Source organism: Aulonocara sp. 'chitande type north' Nkhata Bay, linkage group LG3, assembly GCF_057382095.1.
Source record: "Aulonocara sp. 'chitande type north' Nkhata Bay isolate Kocher_YH1m ecotype deep benthic linkage group LG3, A_spYH_male_GT1.1, whole genome shotgun sequence".
Lineage (NCBI taxonomy): Eukaryota > Metazoa > Chordata > Actinopteri > Cichliformes > Cichlidae > Aulonocara > Aulonocara sp. 'chitande type north' Nkhata Bay.
This window is the reverse complement of record NC_141346.1, coordinates 60843589-60866470: the sequence shown is the minus strand read 5'-3', so window position 1 is coordinate 60866470 and position 22882 is coordinate 60843589. Positions and strand designations below refer to the sequence as shown.

General features: G+C 40.9%; 1 protein-coding gene across 1 annotated transcript in view; it reads right to left on the bottom strand.

Annotated features, from left to right (window-relative positions):
- Positions 1-1779: 1779 nt before the first annotated feature.
- The window catches only part of LOC147336420 (protein NLRC3-like), a 95483-nt gene continuing 74380 nt past the window's right edge, over positions 1780-22882 (bottom strand). Inside the window, exons 2-10 of the mRNA XM_086287090.1 lie at positions 16169-16300; positions 15986-16084; positions 15729-15827; positions 14864-14965; positions 11862-11975; positions 7355-7431; positions 5399-7238; positions 3715-3888; positions 1780-1975 (exon numbers count right to left, since the gene is read on the bottom strand). Of these exons, the coding sequence (XP_086143216.1) occupies positions 1780-1975; positions 3715-3888; positions 5399-7238; positions 7355-7431; positions 11862-11975; positions 14864-14965; positions 15729-15827; positions 15986-16084; positions 16169-16257 (2790 nt within the window). The 5' untranslated portion in view covers positions 16258-16300. The remainder of the gene's footprint in view (positions 1976-3714; positions 3889-5398; positions 7239-7354; positions 7432-11861; positions 11976-14863; positions 14966-15728; positions 15828-15985; positions 16085-16168; positions 16301-22882) is intronic.

The following is a 22882-nucleotide window of genomic DNA, read 5'->3' as shown; positions in this document are numbered from 1 at the left end:
CCCTGGATTAGTAAATCACTCCAACATGTTCTCAGGCAGAAGAAGCTGTCTTGTTATGAGGGAGAGAAGAAAAAGATTGAGGCACAGAAACTTGTTGAAAGAGAGATAAAGCAGCTAAAATCAGGTGTAAAAGTAAAGCAGAGGATGAGCTGAATAAAGGACACTCAAGGCTGGCTTGGAAAGGAATGAAGTCCATGGTGGGGATGCAGAACAAGGAGCAAAGATGAATGTGATGCTGAATCAGCAGAAGACTTGGACTCATTTGATTCCAGCTTTGATATCATTGATTTCAATGAAGAGCTTTGTGATTGTAGCAAAGGGCTGGTAGCTCTGAGAGTCCCACTGATGAGGTGTTTGTGTGGAAATCTCTTAGTGGGACCAAAGAGAGAAAAAGCCCTGGTCCTGATGCTGTGGGAGGGAAATGATTGAAGTGTGCTGTGAGGAACTGACTGGGAGATTTTCACACATTTTCCAGTCCTCCTTGGAACAACAGGAAGTTCCCAGCATATGGAAACAAAGGTTAAGTGTCCTATGGCACTCAGTGATGATGGTGCTGTGGCCCCACCACCTCCACCTCTTTGTAAAGGAACTAACTGTAATCTGAAGCTTCAAATGGAACTAAGACTTCCTCCACTAGGTGGCAGTGTCTGATGAGAAAGTGTTAGTGGAGCTGGCCTGGAGTCAGAAACAGGAAGATGCAGGATTTGGGCTGAAATGGGGAAAAGTGGTTCGCACTAGTGCCTTAAAGCAAGAAGGTTGTAGGTTGAAGCTTGTTGGCCTTTCTGTGGAGGTTGGATGTTCTCCCACAGTCCAATGAAATGCTGCTTAGGTTCATTGGTGCTTCTAAATTGGCTGTAGGTGTGGATGTGAGAGAGTGCTTCTCTGTCTCTCTCTGTTGGCCCTGTGATGGACTGCTCACCTGTGCAGGTGGACCACGCCTCTTGCCCTATGACAGCTAGGGCACAGGCTGCAGCCCTGTGAGCCTAAGCTGAATAAACAGTTAGCAAAAATGATCCATAGATGGCCTGAAATCCCCCAGTTAGCAGTTTGGTAGATAGCTATGACATGCTAATCCCATCCAGCAGCTGTATTCTACCTGTAAGCTGATCCCTGCTGAGCCAAAGCACTTTTTCATATACAAATTACAACCTTTAATAGAAACCTATTGGTCAGCATCTTATTAGCCTGCTGTTAGCTTCATTCCACAGAAAACTGAGAGAAACTAACAGAGTTGATAAAGAATAAAGAGAAATGTGCTGATTTAAAGCCTTTGAAGTGCTTCAGATGATCTCTGTCCACTTCTGTCCACTCATTCATTCATGTAAGCTTTCTAATGCAGCTTTGATCTTCACAGTCTGCTTCATGAAACTCATTCTAACCCTGAATGTCAGAGTGTTCCTCCTTCTCTTTCCCATCATTCATGCTGGCAGTGGAGGAGATTTGGATGTTGGACTGTGTTTTGGATGATGTGTGTATGTTTGTGTTGGACTGCTGTCTGTAAAGCAAACGCACATTTTGCTTTGGATTTCAGTGTCAGACAGACTTTAAGGTGGAATGAAGAGTTGGAGAGTTTCACAGTGAATTATCCAGTGGAGGATTTTTCTTCTTCTTTGAAGGTTTGAAATGTGAACATTGTTCTGCTGCAGTCAATGGACTAAACCAGAGAAGAAGAAAACAGACTTTACCATGAAGATCCTCAGTGTGGATCAGTATAATATCAGCCTGATGTCTGCAGTTTAGTGTCAGCACAACTTTCACATCATATTCATCTCAGCACAACTAAAACATGCTGACTGACCCCAGAGTTTCAAGTCCACATCCTGGACTCTCCAGGAAACCACACAGATGCTTCACTCCTGAATCCTGCAGCTTGTTGTTCCAGCTCAGGTCCAGCTGTCTCAGATGGGAGGGGTTGGACTTCAGTGCTGCTGCCAGATAATCACAGCTGATCTCTGACAAACCACAGCGACTCAATCTGTATAAAGAATGAAAGATGTAAGTTTATTAGACAAAGTGTGAGCTTGAAATCATTCAGTGTTTCATCATCTGTTCAGAGCTGAAGAAGGTTCAGAATGTAGAAGTTTAGAAAATGGAAACTCCAAACAGCTGAAGCAAACAGGAAGCAGCTTCAAACAAACACAACAAGAGAAAAAACTCTGAATGTTTCACATTAAAGTCGTACATTTATCATAAAAACAGGACAAAGACTTGAAAAAGTCGTGTTTTTCCTTCCAGGAACCACAAGGCTTCACTTTTAAAGGTGAAGTGTGAAAGAAATGGACATATTTGAAGTCCAACACCTTTTTCCAGTCACATTATTAAAGCAGACAAACTACAAGCTCATTTTCATTCCAACAAGTCATCTTCTGACCTGGACTAACAACACTGGTCTCTATGTGCAGCTGGCTGTGAGACCAGTGCTCAGGGAGCGTCTACAAAGTGCAACACTGAAAGAACATCGCACACTCATTTGCTTCCATCATCCAACCTGAAGAGGAAACAGAGACGCCTCCCTTTCAAAGTAAAAGCTGCTCCTTTTGGACACAGTATCAAAGAAAGTCTACAGTATAACATAGAAAAGACAGAACAAAGTTTTGGTTTTTTTAAATTGTGCAGAAATGAAACTACACTAAGCTCAATTATGTGACAGACATTTCATCCCATGTCAGTTTGGCCTCATCCTGGGCCGGATTATCCAGCACACACTCTGACCACAGGCCCAGGGGCCACGCACAGCTGGGCTCCATCCAAGAGACAGGAAACAAACCAACACAATAATAAAAAGCACCATGTGATCTTCTTACATCTTCAAGACAAACATAGTAAAAACATGAGCATATTTGTTTCCTGATAAAATGATGTGACAGGTAGAACAGAGTAAAGTGGTGGTGTTACAGCCTTTCTCCCCTCTGCTGCCGAGGCTGTTAGTCTCTCCCAAACTCAGCTACAGGACTTCCAAATGAATGAAAGCAGCAGAAGTGGCTTTACAAATGAAAGAGGAAGATGAGAAGAAGAGGAGAGGGAGGCCACCCTGACCATCACTCCAGCTGAAAACATCACACTTCCATTAAAGTTGGTGAGAAAATGTTGAGCAGGATGAGCTGCTGGCTAATCTGGAGGCTGTAGCAGCAGCTCACAGTCACAGTGGATTTCCACTCATGAAAAAGCTCTGGCTGCTTCATTTCTCATCTCATATCAGAGACTTTAATGCTTCACTGAAGCTGTACTGTGATGCTTCCATATCCCAGTGAGGCCTCCATAATGATTTCAGCTGTTCTGTACACACACTGTGTGCCCTGTATGGCTCAAAGTCTCTGCAGCCTGTTTTTATCTGCTATCATCAGATCTTCATCATCCTCATTCACATCCCTCACACACTCTACAGCCTCATCAGCACTGACTTCATCTTCACTGACTGATGGAGCACAACATGAACCTGTGGAGGCTGAAACACTGTCCTGTCAAACATCTCCCCGTCACCACTCCACTTCTGTCAGCCTTTAAATGAACCCTGCTCAAGTCTGTCACTTCTGTTTGGAGCCAAAAGGAAAAACTCTTGTTCAGTCGTTTGGAAAGACAACATTTCTGAAAGCACTCAAACTCCTTCACATTTGTCTTCAGACACATCCTGAACATTTAGGAACTAAAGAAAGTTTCAAACATCAAAGACCTGAAATATAGAAAAACAACAACAGCCGCAGTCAGTGAACTCACCTCAGAGTCTCCAGTCGACAGTTTGGACTCTCCAGTCCAGCACACAGAAGCTTCACTGCTGAATCCTGCAGCTTGTTCCAAGTCATGTCCAGCTGTGTCAGATGGGAGGGGTTGGACTTCAGAGCTGAGGCCACAACTTCACAGTGAGACTCTGAGAGTCCACAGTGAGTCAGTCTGTGATGATAGAAAATATAAAATGTGTTATTATAAAAGCAGAAAATCTGCATTATAAACACAGACTGAATGTATATGAAGACAAAACAGAGTGAGGTCATAATCTGATGAATCTGCTCTTCACATCTGTGCTTCAGCTCCTCTTACTGTGTTTGACATGACACAACGATTGAGTCTCTCTCAGACCTGCAGACTTTTAATGAGAATCTTTGTTTGGCTTTAATCTGCAGATGAAGGAGGAAGATGGTGTCACATTTAGGCTTCCATAATGTCCACAGTCTGTCACTGAGATCTGATCCAGAGTCAGAGTGAAGACACACATTTGGACTGTTTCCTGTTTTGACTCCAGAACATTTTGAATGAGTTCAGCTCAGTGAAGAGTTCCAGCTGGAAAGATGATCTCTGTTTGCTACCTGCTGTCAGGTACGACTGTTCACGTCCACACGCAGGAAAAACCTGCTGACTGTTACCAAACGTAGCAGAAAGCTCATCACTGGACAATAATGATGAATGAACTCAGAGCTGCTGATATCAGATCTGATTTCAGGGGAACTAAACACAGAAATGATTGGCTCATTTGAGCTTTCTGAGCCATTATCTGCTGCTGTGTCGCTAGTTGGCAGAAAATGATTTGTATTCCTGTTCAGGGCTTCAGTGTTTATGAGTCCAGATCCAGGTGACAGCAAGTCAAAATGATGTTACCTGTCTGTGTCCAGCAGCAGCCTGTATTCACTTTGAATATTGTTATAACCTGACATGGATCAGTTTGTCTTTGATTGGTTTGTAAATGTCACTGTTTCCATTGGACCTGAGTGACGTACAAAGACAGAGAGGGAGAGAAAGGAGAGAGAGGATGGAGACAGCAAAGAGAGAGCAAACACAAACAGGTGAGAGTGGACAGGTGACCAAGGTCAGCAACCAATCAGAGAGCTTCTGTTTGACCCACAGTCACTGATGATGACTGCACATAACCAAGCAGTGTGTTACTCTGATATCAAATATGGATCCTGCTCTTATAATAATGATCATCAGATGATATTATTGTGTTATTTTGTAGCTGAATACGATGTTTGTGTGATTATCAGTGAAAGAAGCAGTGAGGAGGATGGAGAGAGAGAGAGGACAGAGGGTGAAGTTAGAAACACTAAAAGGATTTTTCATGGATTTCATGGATGATTTGAGTGATTTCCAGCAGGACACTTAAACATGTCAGTGGACGTCCTAAAGAACATATTCACTGATATGAAACGTGTCATTGAACAGGATCAATATCAGTGGAAACATGGTGGAAACAGCTGTGACTGCATGGATGTGACACACTTCAAATCTGTTCTCCACTCTTGGATTTGGGATCCATGGAGCTGCTGCTGAGTCTGTACAATAAAGGAATGGTGTGGAAGGTTGCAGCGTACGGACACAAACACTTTGTGGTTACAATCTGATTTTATTTTCAACATTAAACTACTAACCTACACTGATCAATGATGTTAATGATCACATCTGGACTCACCCAGCCTTTCTGCAGTTCCTCACAGCTGGAATCAGTCTCTGTCGTCCCCGCTCTGATGTGTTGTACTTCTGCAGGTCCAACTCATCCAGAACCTCCTCTGACATCTGCAGCATGAAGGCCAGAGCTGAGCACTGGATTGCAGAGAGTTTCTTCTCTGATCTGTTCTCTGATTTCAGGAACTCTTGGATCTCCTGAAATAATGTGAGGTGGTTCATCTCCATCAGACAGTGGAAGATGTTGATGCTTCTGTCAGGAGAGATTTCATCACTGTTCATCTCCTTCAGGTTGTTGATGACTCTCTGGATGGTTCCTGGACTGATCTCTGTCTGACCCAGCAGACCTACTAAGAGTCTCTGGTTGGACTCCAGACAGAGGCCATGAAGGAAGCGAACAAACAGGTCCAGGTGGCCATTTTTACTCTGGAGGGATTTATACATGCCTTTAGTCAAAAAGACATCCATTGATGGGAAGCTATAAGACTTGAACATGTTCTTAAAAAAAGATCTGTTTTTGTATTCTTCTCGGAAATTCCCTAGAAAACCTTCTACCACCTCTGTCTTCCTGTTGGTGTGACAGTGGAACATGTAGACAGCAGCCAGAAACTCCTGAATGCTCAGATGAACAAAGCAGTAGACTGGTTTCTGGAAGATCACACACTCTCTTTTGAAGATCTCTGTACAAACTCCTGAGTACACCGAGGCCTCTGTCACATCCAGACCACACTGCTCCAGGTCTTTTTGGTAGAACATGATGTTTCCTTTCTCCAGATGTTCAAACGCCAGCCTCCCCAGCTTCAGAAGAACTTTCCTATCAGCCTTCGTCAGCTCCTGTGGACTCGTCTCACGTCCCTCATGGTACTTGTTCTTCTTCCTCTTTGTCTGAACCAGCAGGAAGTGTGAGTACATGTCAGTCAGGGTCTTGGGCAGCCCTCCTCTCTGCTCTGTAGTCAACATGTGCTCCAGAACTGTAGCAGTGATCCAGCAGAAGACTGGGATACTACACATGATGTGGAGGCTCCTGGATGTCTTCATGTGGGAGATGATTCTGCTGGACAGCTCTTCATCACTGAATCTCCTCCTGAAGTACTCCTCCTTCTGGGCGTCAGTGAAGCCTCGTACTTCTGTTAGCCTGTCAACACATGTAGGAGGGATCTGATTGGCTGCTGCAGGTCGGGAAGTTATCCAGACGAGAGCCGAGGGAAGCAGATTCCCCTGGATGAGGTTTGTCAGCAGCTGGCTGACTGATGACTTCTGTGTGACATCAGACAGCAGCTTCCTGTTGGTGAAATCCAATGAAAGTCTGCTTTCATCCAGGCCGTCAAAGATGAACAAAAGCTGAGAGACAGCCAGCTTCTCTGCTGTGACCTTCTGTAATGTTGGATGGAAAACATGGAGCAGCTCCAGAAGACTGTACTGCTCATCTCTGATCAGGTTCAGCTCCCTGAATGAAAGCAGAACCACCACACTGACATGTTGGTTCTCCAAGCCCTCTGCCCAGTCCAGAGTGAACTTCTGCACTGAGAAGGTTTTTCCAACACCAGCCACGCCGTTGGTCAGAACCACTCTGACGGGTCTCTGTTGGTCAGGTAAGGCTTTAAAGATGTCCTGGCACCTGATTGGAGCGTCATGGAGGGCGTCCATCTTGGAAGCTGTCTCCAGCTGCCTCACCTCATGTTGGGTATGAACCTCTTCACTCTGTCCCTCTGTGATGTAGAGCTCAGTGTAGATCCTGTTGAGGAGGGTTCTACTTCCTGTTTCATCACTTCCTTCAGTCACACGTTCACATCTCCTCCTCAGACTGATCTTATGTTCATCTAAAACCTCCTGCAGACCAACATCTGCTGAAAGAAAGAAAAACAACGAGACTAAAGAGAAAGAAAACTCTTCAATGTCTGAACAACACAAGAAGTCCAGTTTTCAGAAATGAGTCCATCAGCAGACAGATGTTCAGTCTTACTTTGTACACAGCTGCTCTGACTGGCTGTCTGCAGTCCAGCTCTGCTTCTGGATCTTTCTCCACACTGTGCAGAAGCTCTGATGGTGACACAGAAAAGTCAAAGTGGAGATACTTCTGTCCACCTTTGATTAGACTCATTATAAAAAGGAAAACAAAGTTTGAACACAGTCATGTTTCCAGTTCACTGACTTACATTTATTCCATGGACACTCACTCTAACCTGAACCACAGCTACAACCCAACATTGTTGAGGCCTCATCTCCTCCTTTCCTGACTGTAGAGGTTAAATATGCAACAACCAACAAATAAAAGAATTTGGTTCATTTCAAAGAAATTCACACGGTGACCAAGTAAAGTAACCGTAGTAAAGGAGACAACATCCCGTTGATGGTGGGATTATTTGAAAGATTTGCTTTGGTCACGTCACCAAATGCAGTTGAACCACCTGTGGATCCATGTTTGACCATCCTACCACTCTGAGCTCTGCTTTTGAATCATTTTATTATTATCATCATTCATTTATTCATTCTTTGGAGGGGGGCTATTTCCTAATGCCGCCCTAATAAGCTGATGTTCAAGGGGAAATATAACAGAAACTCTTTCAGTGTTATTCATTAATAAATTAACAGATAAACTGTGAAGAAGAAAAAACTGAGATTTAAAGGAGAGAGTGAGAAACTTGATCATCCATCCTCATAATACATGTTTATCAGTATCTGCTGTGACCATACTGCAGTAATAACTACAAGTCTACATTTCTGTGACTGTTGATCAATCACAGCAGGAATCTGAGCTCATCTCTGCACACAGAGCAGCTTCAGCTCTGGGATAAACTGCTCGCTTCACGTCCTTCTCAGCTCACAGACACTCATCCTGATATTTTCCTTTAACATTTGATGGTATAATTCATCTGAGTTTACACTTTATCTGCATAAATACAGAAAAACAGACCCAAACACCATAAACCATCAGTTTCACCATGTAGAATATATTGTTGTTTCCTTTTAATTCAGAGAAAAACTCTGATTTGGATTTTCTCTGTTCTCTTTGCCACAGCCCATCCCAGCAGCAGCTGAAGCAGCTGACTGTCACAACACTGAATAACACTTTAGGAGGAATTTCAGAGGTCAGTAAAGCTCCAGTTTCAACATCAGTTAATTAATCATAGTTCATCATAAATGTTAACCTGGCTGGCACACATGTTAATGTTAGCCATTTAAATATTAGCAGTTAGCTGAGGCCACAAGAAGAAGAGGCCCTAGAAGAACAATGGATGATAAGATTAGATTTTCAAGACTAGGCAGAGACGTGTTTTCCTTTACTGTCTCTTACAGAGGAGGGAGCAGATACCAGACGAGGTCACGGAGGTACGGGGAGGATTCGCAGCAGACAGCAAGACTGCCACGTCCATGCGAGAGAGCGATGGCTACGATAATCTCTGTTTTTAAGATAAGATAAGATAGAACTTTATTAATCCCTCGGGTGGGTTCCTCTGGGAAATTCGACTTCCAAAAAGCACAGCAACGACCGAAGTTACAGTTACAGAATTGTTTTTATATATATATATATATATATATATATATATATATATATATATATATATATATATATATATATATATATATATATATATATATATATATATATATATATATATATATATATATATATATATATATATATATATATATATATATATATACACACACACACACACATACATATACACACACACACACATATATATAAATACAGAGACAAATATAAATAAAATATACAAAGGGGATAAATAGAATAAATAGGAATAAAAAATAAAATAAAAATACAATGTCTCCCTATATAATGTTGTACAGCCCATGTGAGGGTTATCCTCTCTGTGAACCAGATGCTTGATTTCACACAGAGGTCCACCAACTGAATTTGATCAGTTATGGAACGATTTACCTCGACAGGCTCCTTCACTCGCTGCTTTTAAACCTCCTTTAAAACACACTTTTACTCCCTGACCTTTGACCCAGTGTGACATGTTGACTCACTACCTCAGACAGCTTAAAAATAGTCTTTTTGTTTTTTGGTGCTGCCTAAAAGAACCGTGAAATATCTGTCCTATATACAGTTATGTTCATATATTTTTGTGCTACATCAGGAAACTCAAAAACATAGTTTTTAATATTTTAATCCTTATTTTTAAAACTGTTTTTGTCATTTTTCTGAATAACACTTTAGGAGGAACGTCTTGATGCATTCTCAATCATCCAGGAAAGTAAATCTCCAAAAGTTGATTCTCTTCATCTGGACGTAGCGTAAATGTGTCCCAGCTGGACTTTTGTCAAAGCTGGAAAGGCTCCTAAAGAAAGTTCCAGTCGATCCAGGAGAGAAGGACAACCGCTGCCTAAGAGAAAACCTGTAGCTATCCCATATGTGTCAGGAGTGTCGGAGCAGCTGAGTCGCATTTTTTCTAAACACTGGGTCTCTGTGGCTTTTAAACCCCAAAACACGCTGCGCCAAAAACTGGTCCACCCCAAGGATCGGGTCCCCCGACACAAACAGAGTAACATAGTGTACGCTGTTAAGTGCAGGACGATTGGCAGGATTTATACATCGAGGAAACCAAACAACCTCTGGCTACAACACAGAAGAGCCACCTCGTCAGGCCAGGACTCTGCAGTCTATTTACACCTACAGGCCAGTGGACACTCTTTCAATGATGAGGATGTAACATCCCGGACAGGGAGGAACGCTGGTTTGAAGGCGGAGTCAAGGAGGCCATTTACGTGAAAAGGGAAAGACCATCTCTGAATTGAGGAGGGGGCCTAAGGGTACATCTGTCACCATCTTACATGCTGTGATTGCAGCCATTCCCCAACTCTCTGTGAATGGTACTCATGACCATTGATCAGTGGTTGTTGATCAATGGTCATGAGAATTGCATAATTAAGATTAAGGAACTGACCTCCCAGCCCATTGTTCCTTCAGTGGGCAGGTTTCAGTCATCATGCAAATGTCCTGTTTATAAGATTGAAACCTGCAGTCAGCTGAGACTGAAGGAGTCACCTGGATGAGAGACGAAATGTTTCTCCCACAAAACGCTACGTCCAGATGAACAGAATCAACTTTTGGAGAAAGAAGTTGAATCATTATTTCAGCTTTAAGAGGGTATTTTAACACAAACATCAGTCCTTCTACTTAAGTATGTTTGACACTTTGTTTACACCTAAATTAACTTTACTGTTAACCAGTTTTCATGTTTCTGTAATCCACCAGTGTGCTCATGCTTTTTTAAGTGAAAACATATTTTTAATGATCAAATATAATTATGTTTGTTATTTGTGGATTTTAAATGTCCTTGACAGAGACAGATGATGATCATTATCCTGCACTGTGGTCTCAGGTTTGGTCGAGCTAGCACAAAGAATGGCTATGTTGAACTTCCTCCTGGGATCTACACTAAGAAGTGAGTCCAACATTAGCAGGGTCTCTTTCCTTTATCTGGATTCACTTTAGCATTCACAGTCACGTGAAGCTTGTTATTAACTCGATAAGTCAACCCAGGGTTTCAGCTGAGCGCTCACATGAAACACATGGTGTTGGCAGCATCTGATCAATCATATTCATGGAGACGTGTATCAGCAACAGAGCAGCTGAGTTTGCAGAAGGAAGTCAAACTAAACCACAGGAACAATATGAGGAGATTACACACATAATAAAATACTAGCAGTAACACAGCTGCTGCAGACAAATCAGTCATGTGATCGTGTGTGAGAGGAGAAGGACTGTAAAGGAGTTTGGTGTTAAAAGCTCTGTATGAATGTGGGAGACTTTGAAGGGCTTTAAAAAGGCCAATATAAAATAAAAGGCAGCAAAATTGCTGAGTGTGAAAGTCACCAGACTTATCAGAGCTCTGTGATTAAGACCTGTAAGAACACCTGTTTGTACTTGTTGACATTATATCAAACACACACGTATATTAAGCCTTTGTTTGAACTCTGGTTGAATTTGTTACTTTCAGACTGTGAAACATCACAGAGGCTGCAGCTGCAGATCTTTTATTCACCTGGAAATTTACTTTAAATGTTAGATGGAAAATGTATTGCTCAGTTTCACCAAAGTAAGAACAAGAATCCATAAACCTTCATAAAGACAAACATCTCCCAGAACATTGAGCTGCTGAAGTGTCACTGAAGGGAAAAACTATTTGTCCTCCTCCATCCAGCAACACCTGAAACACCTGAGTGGAAGCTCCTCCCTACACTGTGTTTGAAGCAAAGCACAAAGGAGACACCTGCTGGAGCAGCTGGAGTCCTACAGACACTCAGCCTCTTCACTACACAAACACCTCCTACAACATCCACTCTTTCCACTCTGACTGCTGTGTTTGTGGAAACACTCCAACACACACCGCTTCACACACCAACATAGAAATGTGTGAAAAAGAGCTGAGCTGATATTAAACATGAGGATTTATTCAGAAATACAGAGTCAGGAACAACATCTAGACACACATTACCTCTCAGCAGCAGAAGAACAGCCTTTAAAGTCTTCACCAACATCCTTCGACTCGTTGCTCTTTAAGGAAACACAGCTGGGTTCAGGTCCAGGAGATTCTGGCCTCTTATTGATCCTAAAAGAAAAACAATAAATGTCACAGCTTCATGAGACAGGAAGGAAAAACTGGAAATATTAAATTAAAGACATGATGAACAATCTCATAAAAATAATGTACTTACTCTTTGTCACATAACAGTCTTTTGTTAAAGTTTACAATAACACCCTTGCTTAGTCTTTGCTCTGTACTGCAGTACTTGCACTGGTTTCACTGGACAAGTCTGCATGTGAATCTACAACTGATCTGACATTGTGGCACAAACACAGTAAACAAACACTACGAGCACCTTGTTTCATGTGCAGTGGCTTTCTTCTCATTCTGTTACTGAACACTGTATGAAAAGCCTCTCACTGCCAGCATCCTTCCAGCCCCACGACAACAAGACCAACTCACATCTTCACAACACCAAGAATTTTTCCCCTTTTCTTTGGAGAAACTGAGAAGCCAATAGGATTGTAGCTCAAACTTGCCCACAGTCCTGCTTCATCACTGCTCACTCCTACCTGTGTTGGTACTGAGTGGACAGTCATAGCCTGCTGCTAGCATGAATGCTAAACGTACTGCTGTGGATGATCAGCAGAAAAACATGTGGTCAGTTTGACTGTTTGCTGTATTTAAAGTCTTTTTCTCAGTTCGTCTGTATTCAAAGTGCATTCGGGGCTTTAGCTGACAGCTCTTTGTGCTAACAAACTAAACTCTCTTAGTTTAAGCCAACAGACCAAACACAAAGCCTGCTGCTGCCTCCATGGGTTAGCTTGTGTGACTGGTGTTTACACCAATGAAATCTAAATCACACTACAGGGAGAGCAGAATTATTAGGCAAATGAGTATTTTGTCCACATCATCCTCTTCATGCATGTTGTCTTACTCCAAGCTGTATAGGCTCGAAAGCCTACTACCAATTAAGCATATTAGGTGATGTGCATCTCTGTAATGAGAAGGGGTGTGGTCTAATGACATCAACACCCTATATCAGGTGTGCATAATTATTAGGCAACGTCCTTTCCTTTGGCAAAATGGGTCAAAAGAAGGACTTGACAGGCTCAGAAAAGTCAAAAATAGTGAGATATCTTGCAGAGGGATGCAGCAGTCTCAAAATTGCAAAGCTTCTGAAGCGTGATCATCGAACAACCAAGCGTTTCATTCAAAATAGTCAACAGGGTCGCAAGAAGCGTGTGGAAAAACCAAGGTGCAAAATAACTGCCCATGAACTGAGAAAAGTCAAGCGTGCAGCTGCCAAGATGCCACTTGCCACCAGTTTGGCCATATTTCAGAGCTGCAACATCACTGGAGTGCCCAAAAGCACAAGGTGTGCAATACTCAGAGACATGGCCAAGGTAAGAAAGGCTGAAAGACGACCACCACTGAACAAGACACACAAGCTGAAACGTCAAGACTGGGCCAAGAAATATCTCAAGACTGATTTTTCTAAGGTTTTATGGACTGATGAAATGAGAATGAGTCTTGATGGGCCAGATGGATGGGCCCGTGGCTGGATTGGTAAAGGGCAGAGAGCTCCAGTCCGACTCAGACGCCAGCAAGGTGGAGGTGGAGTACTGGTTTGGGCTGGTATCATCAAAGATGAGCTTGTGGGGCCTTTTCGGGTTGAGGATGGAGTCAAGCTCAACTCCCAGTCCTACTGCCAGTTTCTGGAAGACACCTTCTTCAAGCAGTGGTACAGGAAGAAGTCTGCATCCTTCAAGAAAAACATGATTTTCATGCAGGACAATGCTCCATCACACGCGTCCAAGTACTCCACAGCGTGGCTGGCAAGAAAGGGTATAAAAGAAGAAAAACTAATGACATGGCCTCCTTGTTCACCTGATCTGAACCCCATTGAGAACCTGTGGTCCATCATCAAATGTGAGATTTACAAGGAGGGAAAACAGTACACCTCTCTGAACAGTGTCTGGGAGGCTGTGGTTGCTGCTGCACGCAATGTTGATGGTGAACAGATCAAAACACTGACAGAATCCATGGATGGCAGGCTTTTGAGTGTCCTTGCAAAGAAAGGTGGCTATATTGGTCGCTGATTTGTTTTTGTTTTGTTTTTGAATGTCAGAAATGTATATTTGTGAATGTGGAGATGTTATATTGGTTTCACTGGTAAAAATAAATAATTGAAATGGGTATATATTTGTTTTTTGTTAAGTTGCCTAATAATTATGCACAGTAATAGTCACCTGCACACACAGATATCCCCCTAAAATAGCTCAAACTAAAAACAAACTAAAAACTACTTCCAAAAACATTCAGCTTTGACATTAATGAGTTTTTTGGGTTCATTGAGAACATGGTTGTTGTTCAATAATAACATTATTCCTCAAAAATACAACTTGCCTAATAATTCTGCACTCCCTGTAATGTGTCCTCCAAGGTGTTTGGTGGGAGCACTGAGTGAAACATAAGAGCTCTGGTAAAATAACAAACAGGGCTGTGAGAGCAACTGAAGTGATAAAAATACTGTTTAAAGATAAAAAACACTTTGATGTTCTCTCGTCACCTAACAAAGTCCAAACCCTGTGAACTATTTGAGCTTTAATAACTGTGGATTCAGGTATCCTGAACCCATCTTTGGACATTTGTAATTAAATATTTTAAAACTCCATCAAAGACTCCTGATGTGGCTGTTTGGAGAAGGAAAAGAGGGACAAAGTGCAGCATCGAGCTGAGGCTTCATTCACTGCAAACCTACAGTTATGTTTCCTTATTTCTGCTGTTTGCATGTTCACAGCTGAAATAAAGCTGCCTCTTTGACTTCATCCTGTTGTGTTTGGGTCCAATCCTGCCTGCCACACAGCGCTACAGGACAAAGTCTAATATTTTTATCTTTTTAATGAATCTTTGGTCATATTTATCCAGGAAAACACAAACATGTAAAGGAGTCATCACAGGTCTCTGACCTCGTTGGTCCAGGTTCAGCACTGAACTCTGGAGGGTGATGTTTGGACCAGTCACTCCTCACAGACGGACAGCTGGATCCTGCAGACTGTGACCTCTGACCTCTGCAGACACAAACATGTTTTATTCAATGATCAATTCTCTGATAAAGTGATTGAAGCAGCTGTGATCACACAGACTGCAGATAATGCAGCTGTTTCCTGTCAGTAACAGTCCTCTTAGATTAGAGTTCAGCTTTTTACAGGAAAACAAATGTCCCTGAATGCAACAGTGAGACACAGTCTGCCTGTGTGGCTGTGATAGCTGCCGTTAGGAGCGCTCATGTGTTTGCAGTTAGACGAGGAGATGTTACCATCATGGACACGTTAACAAATCCTGCAGCATCACGTGGCACAAACACTTTGTGTTCCTGTCATCTGCAAGCAACAGGAAGTTCATTAATAAAGGCGGGATGGAGACGCGACTGTGATGGTTCTCCTTCATCCAGCTGTTACACACATCTGGGCTAACACGACGAGCCTTTGTCTAATACAGCAGCTGCTCTCTGAACACTTTTCTGAAGAGGAGCTGCACAAACCTTTGTTTGCTTTGTAGAGCAGCGTATCAAAGTCAAACTACCCACTGCTAGCAGCTGTTTCTATCATAGTTTAGGATCCAGATGTGTGAGGTCTAGATTTACACCTCTGATTAAAATACATAGTTAAAAACAGCCAATTGAGTCCAAATGTGTCTTAAACCAGATAAACTGACAGTTACAGCTGAGCCTGTGTGTCCTTGGAGACACTGCTCTGCTACAGAGATGCATTTTAGAAACCAGGAAACATCAAAATCATTTAAATCAGAGAGTTCTTGTTACTAACAGCTCACCTCGCTGCAGCAGAGACAGGCTGGGATTTAAAATTAATGCCTCGACGATTGGACCAGTCACTCTTTAAGGACACAGAGCTGGATGGTTTCTGATTGACGCTAAAAGTAAGTGAACATGAAACATGTGTCACATCCAATGTGTCCAATACATTACATAAAAAGTATAAACAAACTATGTAAATAGTTTATTATTTAAATCGTTAAATAGTAAAAAGCTGATTAAAATTTCAAACATTTTAACACTGACATGAACTTACTTTTTGTCAGATGACTTTTTTTGCCCTAAATTACGAAAGAAATGCTTCACCCGTTTGCTCTTAGAGGACACAGAGCTGGGTGGAGGTCCAGGCTGGTTCCTGTGAATAATGATGGAGCAGTGATGTGAGTGCTGAGCTGTGACATGGAGAAGAGTCATGGACAGTTAGAGATGGTCATCTCACCTCTGAGCTTTGGTCTGGCTCTCATGTTCCCCACACAGAGTGCTTTTAGAGGGAGGGACTCCCTCCTCTCTGTCCTCACACTGATCCATGCTGCTCAGTTCACATCAGCTCACACACACTTTCTACCTTCACCTGCAGAGGAAACACAAATCATTCATGTGCACATCAACTGAGAGCTGCAGAGGTCGTGTCTGATGTGTTGGACTAACATCCATCTGAGACGCAGCTTTCATCAGTTCACTACAAAAAGTGTCACAGAGCCCAGTTCAGCCTCCAAATCCTCCATTACTGTAGTCCTACAAAGCAGCAGGTCAAACATGGCTGCAGAGAGCAGCTTTATGTCAGTAACCATGTCCAGGACCGAGCTGACTGCTTACAGAGTTCATACTCTAACTGCTAGCTGCTCTGCTAGCTAAGCTAACTCAGTAACAGTGACTCTGACAGCAGTTACTGTGGAACAGCGGCCGAGCTCAGGACACATTCAGTGTGTTTAGTCTGAGTCCTGGACTCTGATTCAATGGATTCAATCCAGCTCAGAGTTTCATGTGTTCATCAGAATAAAATACATGTACTAATATAACAGAAGTAATGCTCTGAATGCAGGACTGTAATGGAGGATAAATAAGGTTTTTACAGCCTGAAAGAAACATTCAGTTCATATATTTGTAGACAGTGAAGCAGTTTTTAATACTGCAGCTGTTTCCTTCACCTGTGTGTGTGTGAGCCACACCTTCATGTGCTGCTTTAGAAATATGTGGTCTGACTGCTCAGACTGAGTCTAGGAGGAAAGTTCACACGCTGGAGAAAGTTTTGTTCCTAACTTTGTCAGAGTTCGGCTCCAAAGACAAAGAAGACGGAGCTCACAGTCTGTAGATGGTCCTCAGTGTGTGTGTGAAGCCAAGAGAGCACACAGGAGTGTGTTTATGTCAGCAAATCAGTGTGTGTGAAGAGTCTGAGGGAGTGTGTGAATGAGACTCAACACTGAACAGTCCAAGAAAAGCGTCTGGACTTCTTTAAGTTTAACTTAAAGAAGTCCAGACGCTTTTCTTTTTGTCTCCATAATGTCTCCATAATGCTGCAATGTTATCTGCCCCAGAAACACACTGTGCAGAAGCTCTGATGGTGACACAGAAAAGTCACAGTGGAGATACTTCTGTCCACCTTTGATTAGACTCATTATAAAAAGGAAACAAAGTTTGAACACAGTCATGTTTCCAGTTCACTGACTTACATTTATTCCATGGACACTCACTCTAACCTGAACCACAGCTACAACCCAACATTGTTGAGGCCTCATCTCCTCCTTTCCTGACTGTAGAGGTTAAATATGCAACAACCGACAAATAAAAGAATTTGGTTCATTTCAAAGAAATTCACACGGTGACCAAGTAAAGTAACCGTAGTAAAGGAGACAACATCCCGTTGATGGTGGGATTATTTGAAAGATTTGCTTTAGTCACGTCACCAAATGCAGTTGAACCACCCGTGGATCCATGTTTGACCATTCTACCACTCTGAGCTCTGCTTTTGAATCATTTTATTATTATCATCATTCATTTATTCATTCTTTGGAGGGGGGCTATTTCCTAATGCCGCCCTAATAAGCTGATGTTCAAGGGGAAATATAACAGAAACTCTTTCAGTGTTATTCATTAATAAATTAACAGATAAACTGTGAAGAAGAAAAAACTGAGATTTAAAGGAGAGAGTGAGAAACTTGATCATCCATCCTCATAATACATGTTTATCAGTATCTGCTGTGACCATACTGCAGTAATAACTACAAGTCTACATTTCTGTGACTGTTGATCAATCACAGCAGGAATCTGAGCTCATCTCTGCACACAGAGCAGCTTCAGCTCTGGGATAAACTGCTCGCTTCACGTCCTTCTCAGCTCACAGACATCTGAAGATTAAACCGCTACATTTTCGGCTAAAAAATATTAAAACGGTATTTGGTGAGACACAAACAGGGTTTTTCAAAGTTCAGTTCTGTTAGTTTCCACATGGCAGTTGTTGGTGTGCAGTAACGCCTTCTAAAAACAATGGCCACCAGGCCAAAGCAATGGTTCTGACTCGATCCGCGTTAACCCCGCCCCCTGGGTTTGATGGGTGAGGTTGACAGATAAAATAAATTTATGGTGAGACCTGAAGGAGTCAACTGTGCCAAAATGAATTAATTAAATACACCATTAAATAATTATTTAAATGTGGCAATAATTAATTAAAACGTGAAATAAATAAATAATTAATTAAATGTGTCAAAAATTATTTATTTAATTAATTATTTCAAATTAAAATTTATTATTGTCACATTTAATTTATTATTCAATGGTGCATTTAATTAATTCATTATGGCACTCCTGGTATTCCATACTGTGGTTGGGTCGACTTTACTATATAGATGTTTCACATGTTTCCATCTCAGCAGCCCCGTTGACAGATCACAGTATTATTACTTTTAAACTTAACCCTGAAAATAAAACGCAGTTTAAAAAAGATTACTGGAAATTAAATGCAGATCTATTAATTGATGACGGGTATGTTAAGATAGTTAAAGAGCTCCTCCATAACATTTACAACAACGTAACAATTGGCAATTACATACATAGATGGGAATTTTTTCATTTAAAGTTAGAGAATTTTCAATTACGTTTAGTAAAATGAAAAGTAGACAACAGAAGGAATTTGAAAGTAAATTACTTTACGATATAAATAACTATTGTAATAGACATTTTATGTCAGAGGCTGATAAGAAATCCCTGTTGTCTTTACTCAATTAGATGATCTATACAAGAAAAAGGCTCATGGAGCTTACATTAGAGCTCGTGCAAAATGGATAGAAGAAGCTGAAAAAGTGCTTCATATTTCTACAATTTGGAGAAACGGAGGCAAGAAAAGAAATCTATTAATACATTAATCGTAAATGGGGAAGAATGCACAAATCATAAGACTGTAGCGGAAGAAAAACATAAATTTTACTCAAATTTATTCTCCTCGAAATATTTAATCACTGATTCATTAAGTTTTTTGATCAGATTGAACCTTATACTCCAAAAATCGATTCTGTATTCAGAGAAATTTGTGATTCTGATATATCACTGCATGACTGAGATCAAGCCTTAAACAAACTGAAAATGGACAAAGCTCCTGGTCAGGGTGGCTTGACTGCAATCTTTTATAAATTCTTCTGGAAAGAAATAAAAGAATTTTTCTTCAAAACTATTACTGAAATCATTAGTAATGAAATGTTAGCAACGACAATGAAACAGGGTCTTATCTCCCTTATTCCCAAACCTGGTAAAGATAAAAGACTAATCGATAATCTACGACCAATAATATTAGATTGGTTGTAGATCTACTGGATTCTAATCACTTAATTGAAGATGATGGTGTGATTCTTTTTTTAGACTTTTATAAGGCATTTGATACGGTCGAACTTCCTTTTATTTTAAAAGCTCTACCCTATTTTGGTTTTGGTAAACAAAACTTCATAGATTTCATTTCTTTATTATACTCTGACTCAATAGTTCTGTTTCTTTACCTTTTGGAACATCTAAACGCTTTAATGTTAGACGAGGAATCGTCAGTTTTTATAGAACATGAATGAAATTTCACTTTTCTCAAAGGCTTCTGGTTTGTACCTGAATATTAGAAAATGCAAATTATTAACTATTCGTGATTGTGACCTAGTAGCTCTCTTAACATAGCTGTTAAAACTGACATTAAATATTTGGGTATTATAATGTCAAAGAACACAAATAATAGAGAAAATCTACATTTTGAGCAAATTACCCAGAAATCAAAAAGATTACAGGCTACAAAGACACCTCTCCATCTTTGGACGTGTCTTGCTTACTAAAACAGAAGGTATCTCTGGATTGATTTATCCATCACAATGTTTATATGTTTCCAATAGTCTAATCAATAATATAAATCAAATTAATTTCAATTACATTTGGAGAAACAAGCAACATTATGTTAGGAAGAATGATATAGTGAAGTCATTTGAAGAAGGAGGTTTGAATGCGATTGATTTTGAAGCAATGATGGTTCCATCAAACTCAAATGGTTGCAATCTTTCATAAATAATTCAAACAGTATTTGGTTTTATTTTCCCAAAGTAATTTTGGAGAAGCTGGGTGGCATTGAATTTCTTATAAAGTGCGACTTTGAAATTTCCAAATTAAATTATCCAATTTTCACAAACAGGTTCTCCAGTACTGGAAAATGATACACAAGCATATTTTTTCTCCACATACAAATTCGATTTGGAACAACAGATGTATACGATAAAAGAAAATCCATCTTTTATAAGGATTGGATGGATCATGGCATTTGGACGGTTTTACACCTTTTAGACAATGACGGAAATGTGTTAACATATAACAAATTCATAGATAATTATGGCATATCATGTACTCAGAGTAAATTCATTAAAGTTGTGAAAGCCATTCCCCCTGCAATGATTCAGATGTCTTCCCCCGATTGAACAACAACCCGTCAACAACATGCTGTGACTCTTCTTCCCTCTAAAGTCCTGGTGTTAACACTCACCCTGCATCAGCTTCACCTTTTTTTAAATTGTTTTTACTTTTCAAACCAACGGATCATTTGAAGCCAACCATCCAAAAACTGCTTCAGCTGTGTTTGATGTTTATGCTACAGCCTGTTTAGAATGTGTTACATACTTAAAAGGATAAATCAATATGAAGAACATGAAAGTAATTTGGGCTAAATGTGGAAGGAAAAATCGTCATTGACATTTAGTAGTGCTGTATATTGCTGATTATCCTGATTTGTTGTTTAGTTTTGCATTGTTACATAAAGATACATGTTAGAGGGATTTTTGGGTTGTTGGCGCCCTCTTGTAAGAATAATTACATTGCAGATAGGGGGCAGGTGCTGAGAAGAATTTTTTCTTCTTCCTGTTCCTTTTCACCCATGGGTGCAGTGTTATATTAATGGGAAGGAGGATCTGTATGTAGGAAACAAAACACTGTTGAACCACGTGTGAAATAAATAAAGAAATGAAATGAAATATAATCAATATCAGATATCAGAGCAACAGAAACCTCGGTGATCAGGACGCTGGGACTGAGAACAGGAAGTGGCTCAAACGTCACAGTTTCATAACGTCACCCTGAACTCCACTCACGGAGTTTCTGTCGCCATTGTAGTTTTTAAAGTCCCGTGATAAAGGCGGGTCTTTCTGTGAATCCGCACGCTCATTGGCTAATAGCTCGAGATTGACACATCGTTATCCAATGAGCGTGCGGGAACTTCCGACATAAAGTTGTTTCCTTTGAAAAACCAAAGTCTGATTATTTTTGCCTCCACTGAAGGAGCCTGTTGTTCCCGCCACAGAGACACAGTAATGTCAGAGCGGTGTTAACACTCACCCTGCCTCAGCACAGCTCTCACTCTCCTCCTGCTCTCTCACACTAAACGGAGGCTCAGCTAAACTCACTTCCTCTCTACTTACAGGAAACCAGCGCTCAGAGGAGCCGACCGGCCTCACATTTCACCCACAGACACGAACAGCGTGGAATTATTTTATGTCGTAAGAAGAAACATATTCATGTAAACACTCACCTGCCTCAGCTCCACCTTCCTCCTCCTCTCAACGGAGGCTCAATACTTTCACTTTCACTGCTGCTCCCTAAACACAGAGGATGCTGGGACTTGTAGTTTTTTCCTTCCGGTGCGGTCTTCCTCTTTGTTTGTTTTTGTTTGTGTTCAAGTTATTTCGATCATGTAAACATCAACAGAACACGTGAAGCCACACAGAGTTTGTATGTCGAGGTGGGTAGGAGGGTTTGAGGGTTTGGGGAGGGGTCAGAGGGAAGAGGTCTCGCCAGTTGCAGGATCTCTAACATTAGAATCTAAAAATGTGTCTTATATAGGTGTTATTTTGGTACTTTACACGTCACACAGTTTCAACAACTCCTTATATGGTACAAGTTCCTCTTTTCTGTCTGGCTTCCTGTATTTATTAATATGCTTGTATATTTCTACACTAACTTCCTGTTTTTCAGTCTGGCTGAGCACTTAGTTTGTGAGTCAAAAGTGGCCTTGCTTTACAAACCTTCATTATTAAAGTACATAAAACTATATAATCAGAAAATAAGCACTAAGAATATATTAATTACATGACAGTTCTCCCCCTTTTCGTGTTTGCTAAGAAACACGACATAATTCCTAATTTATCCCATTAAGTTTACCTGCATGTTAAAAGGCTAAAATATAACAAAAGAGATTATGCTAAACAAAATGAAACCTTTCAATTGCCCAACCCTATCTGTCCCCTCAACGGGTTGTATGTTTTCAATGTTTCCTTATTATTCCGTCATAATTACTTCTATCCACAACAAATAAATCAAGCTCTAAGACAGCACCTGTGAAATGTGAAATGTCCTAAATCTACTTCCTACACCCCCTTTTTTTACCCAGAATCCCAATTTAAACCCACTCCTGACTTCCCTCAGTGCTCACTGTAAACTCCAAACAGATACAATCAGCTTTTCTGGTAAAAGGCCCTAGATTATTTTGTCAATCTTTGGAAACATCCTCCATAGAGTTAGCCCATTTCATCTTCCAAACTTAGTCCTGGTTTCTTTGCCCCCTTTAACGTGTAGAGCATATCCGGCCTGAATACTGTGTTTGGGCAATTTACATAACATAGAAATCCTGCAACTGTTCCTAAAGTCCCTC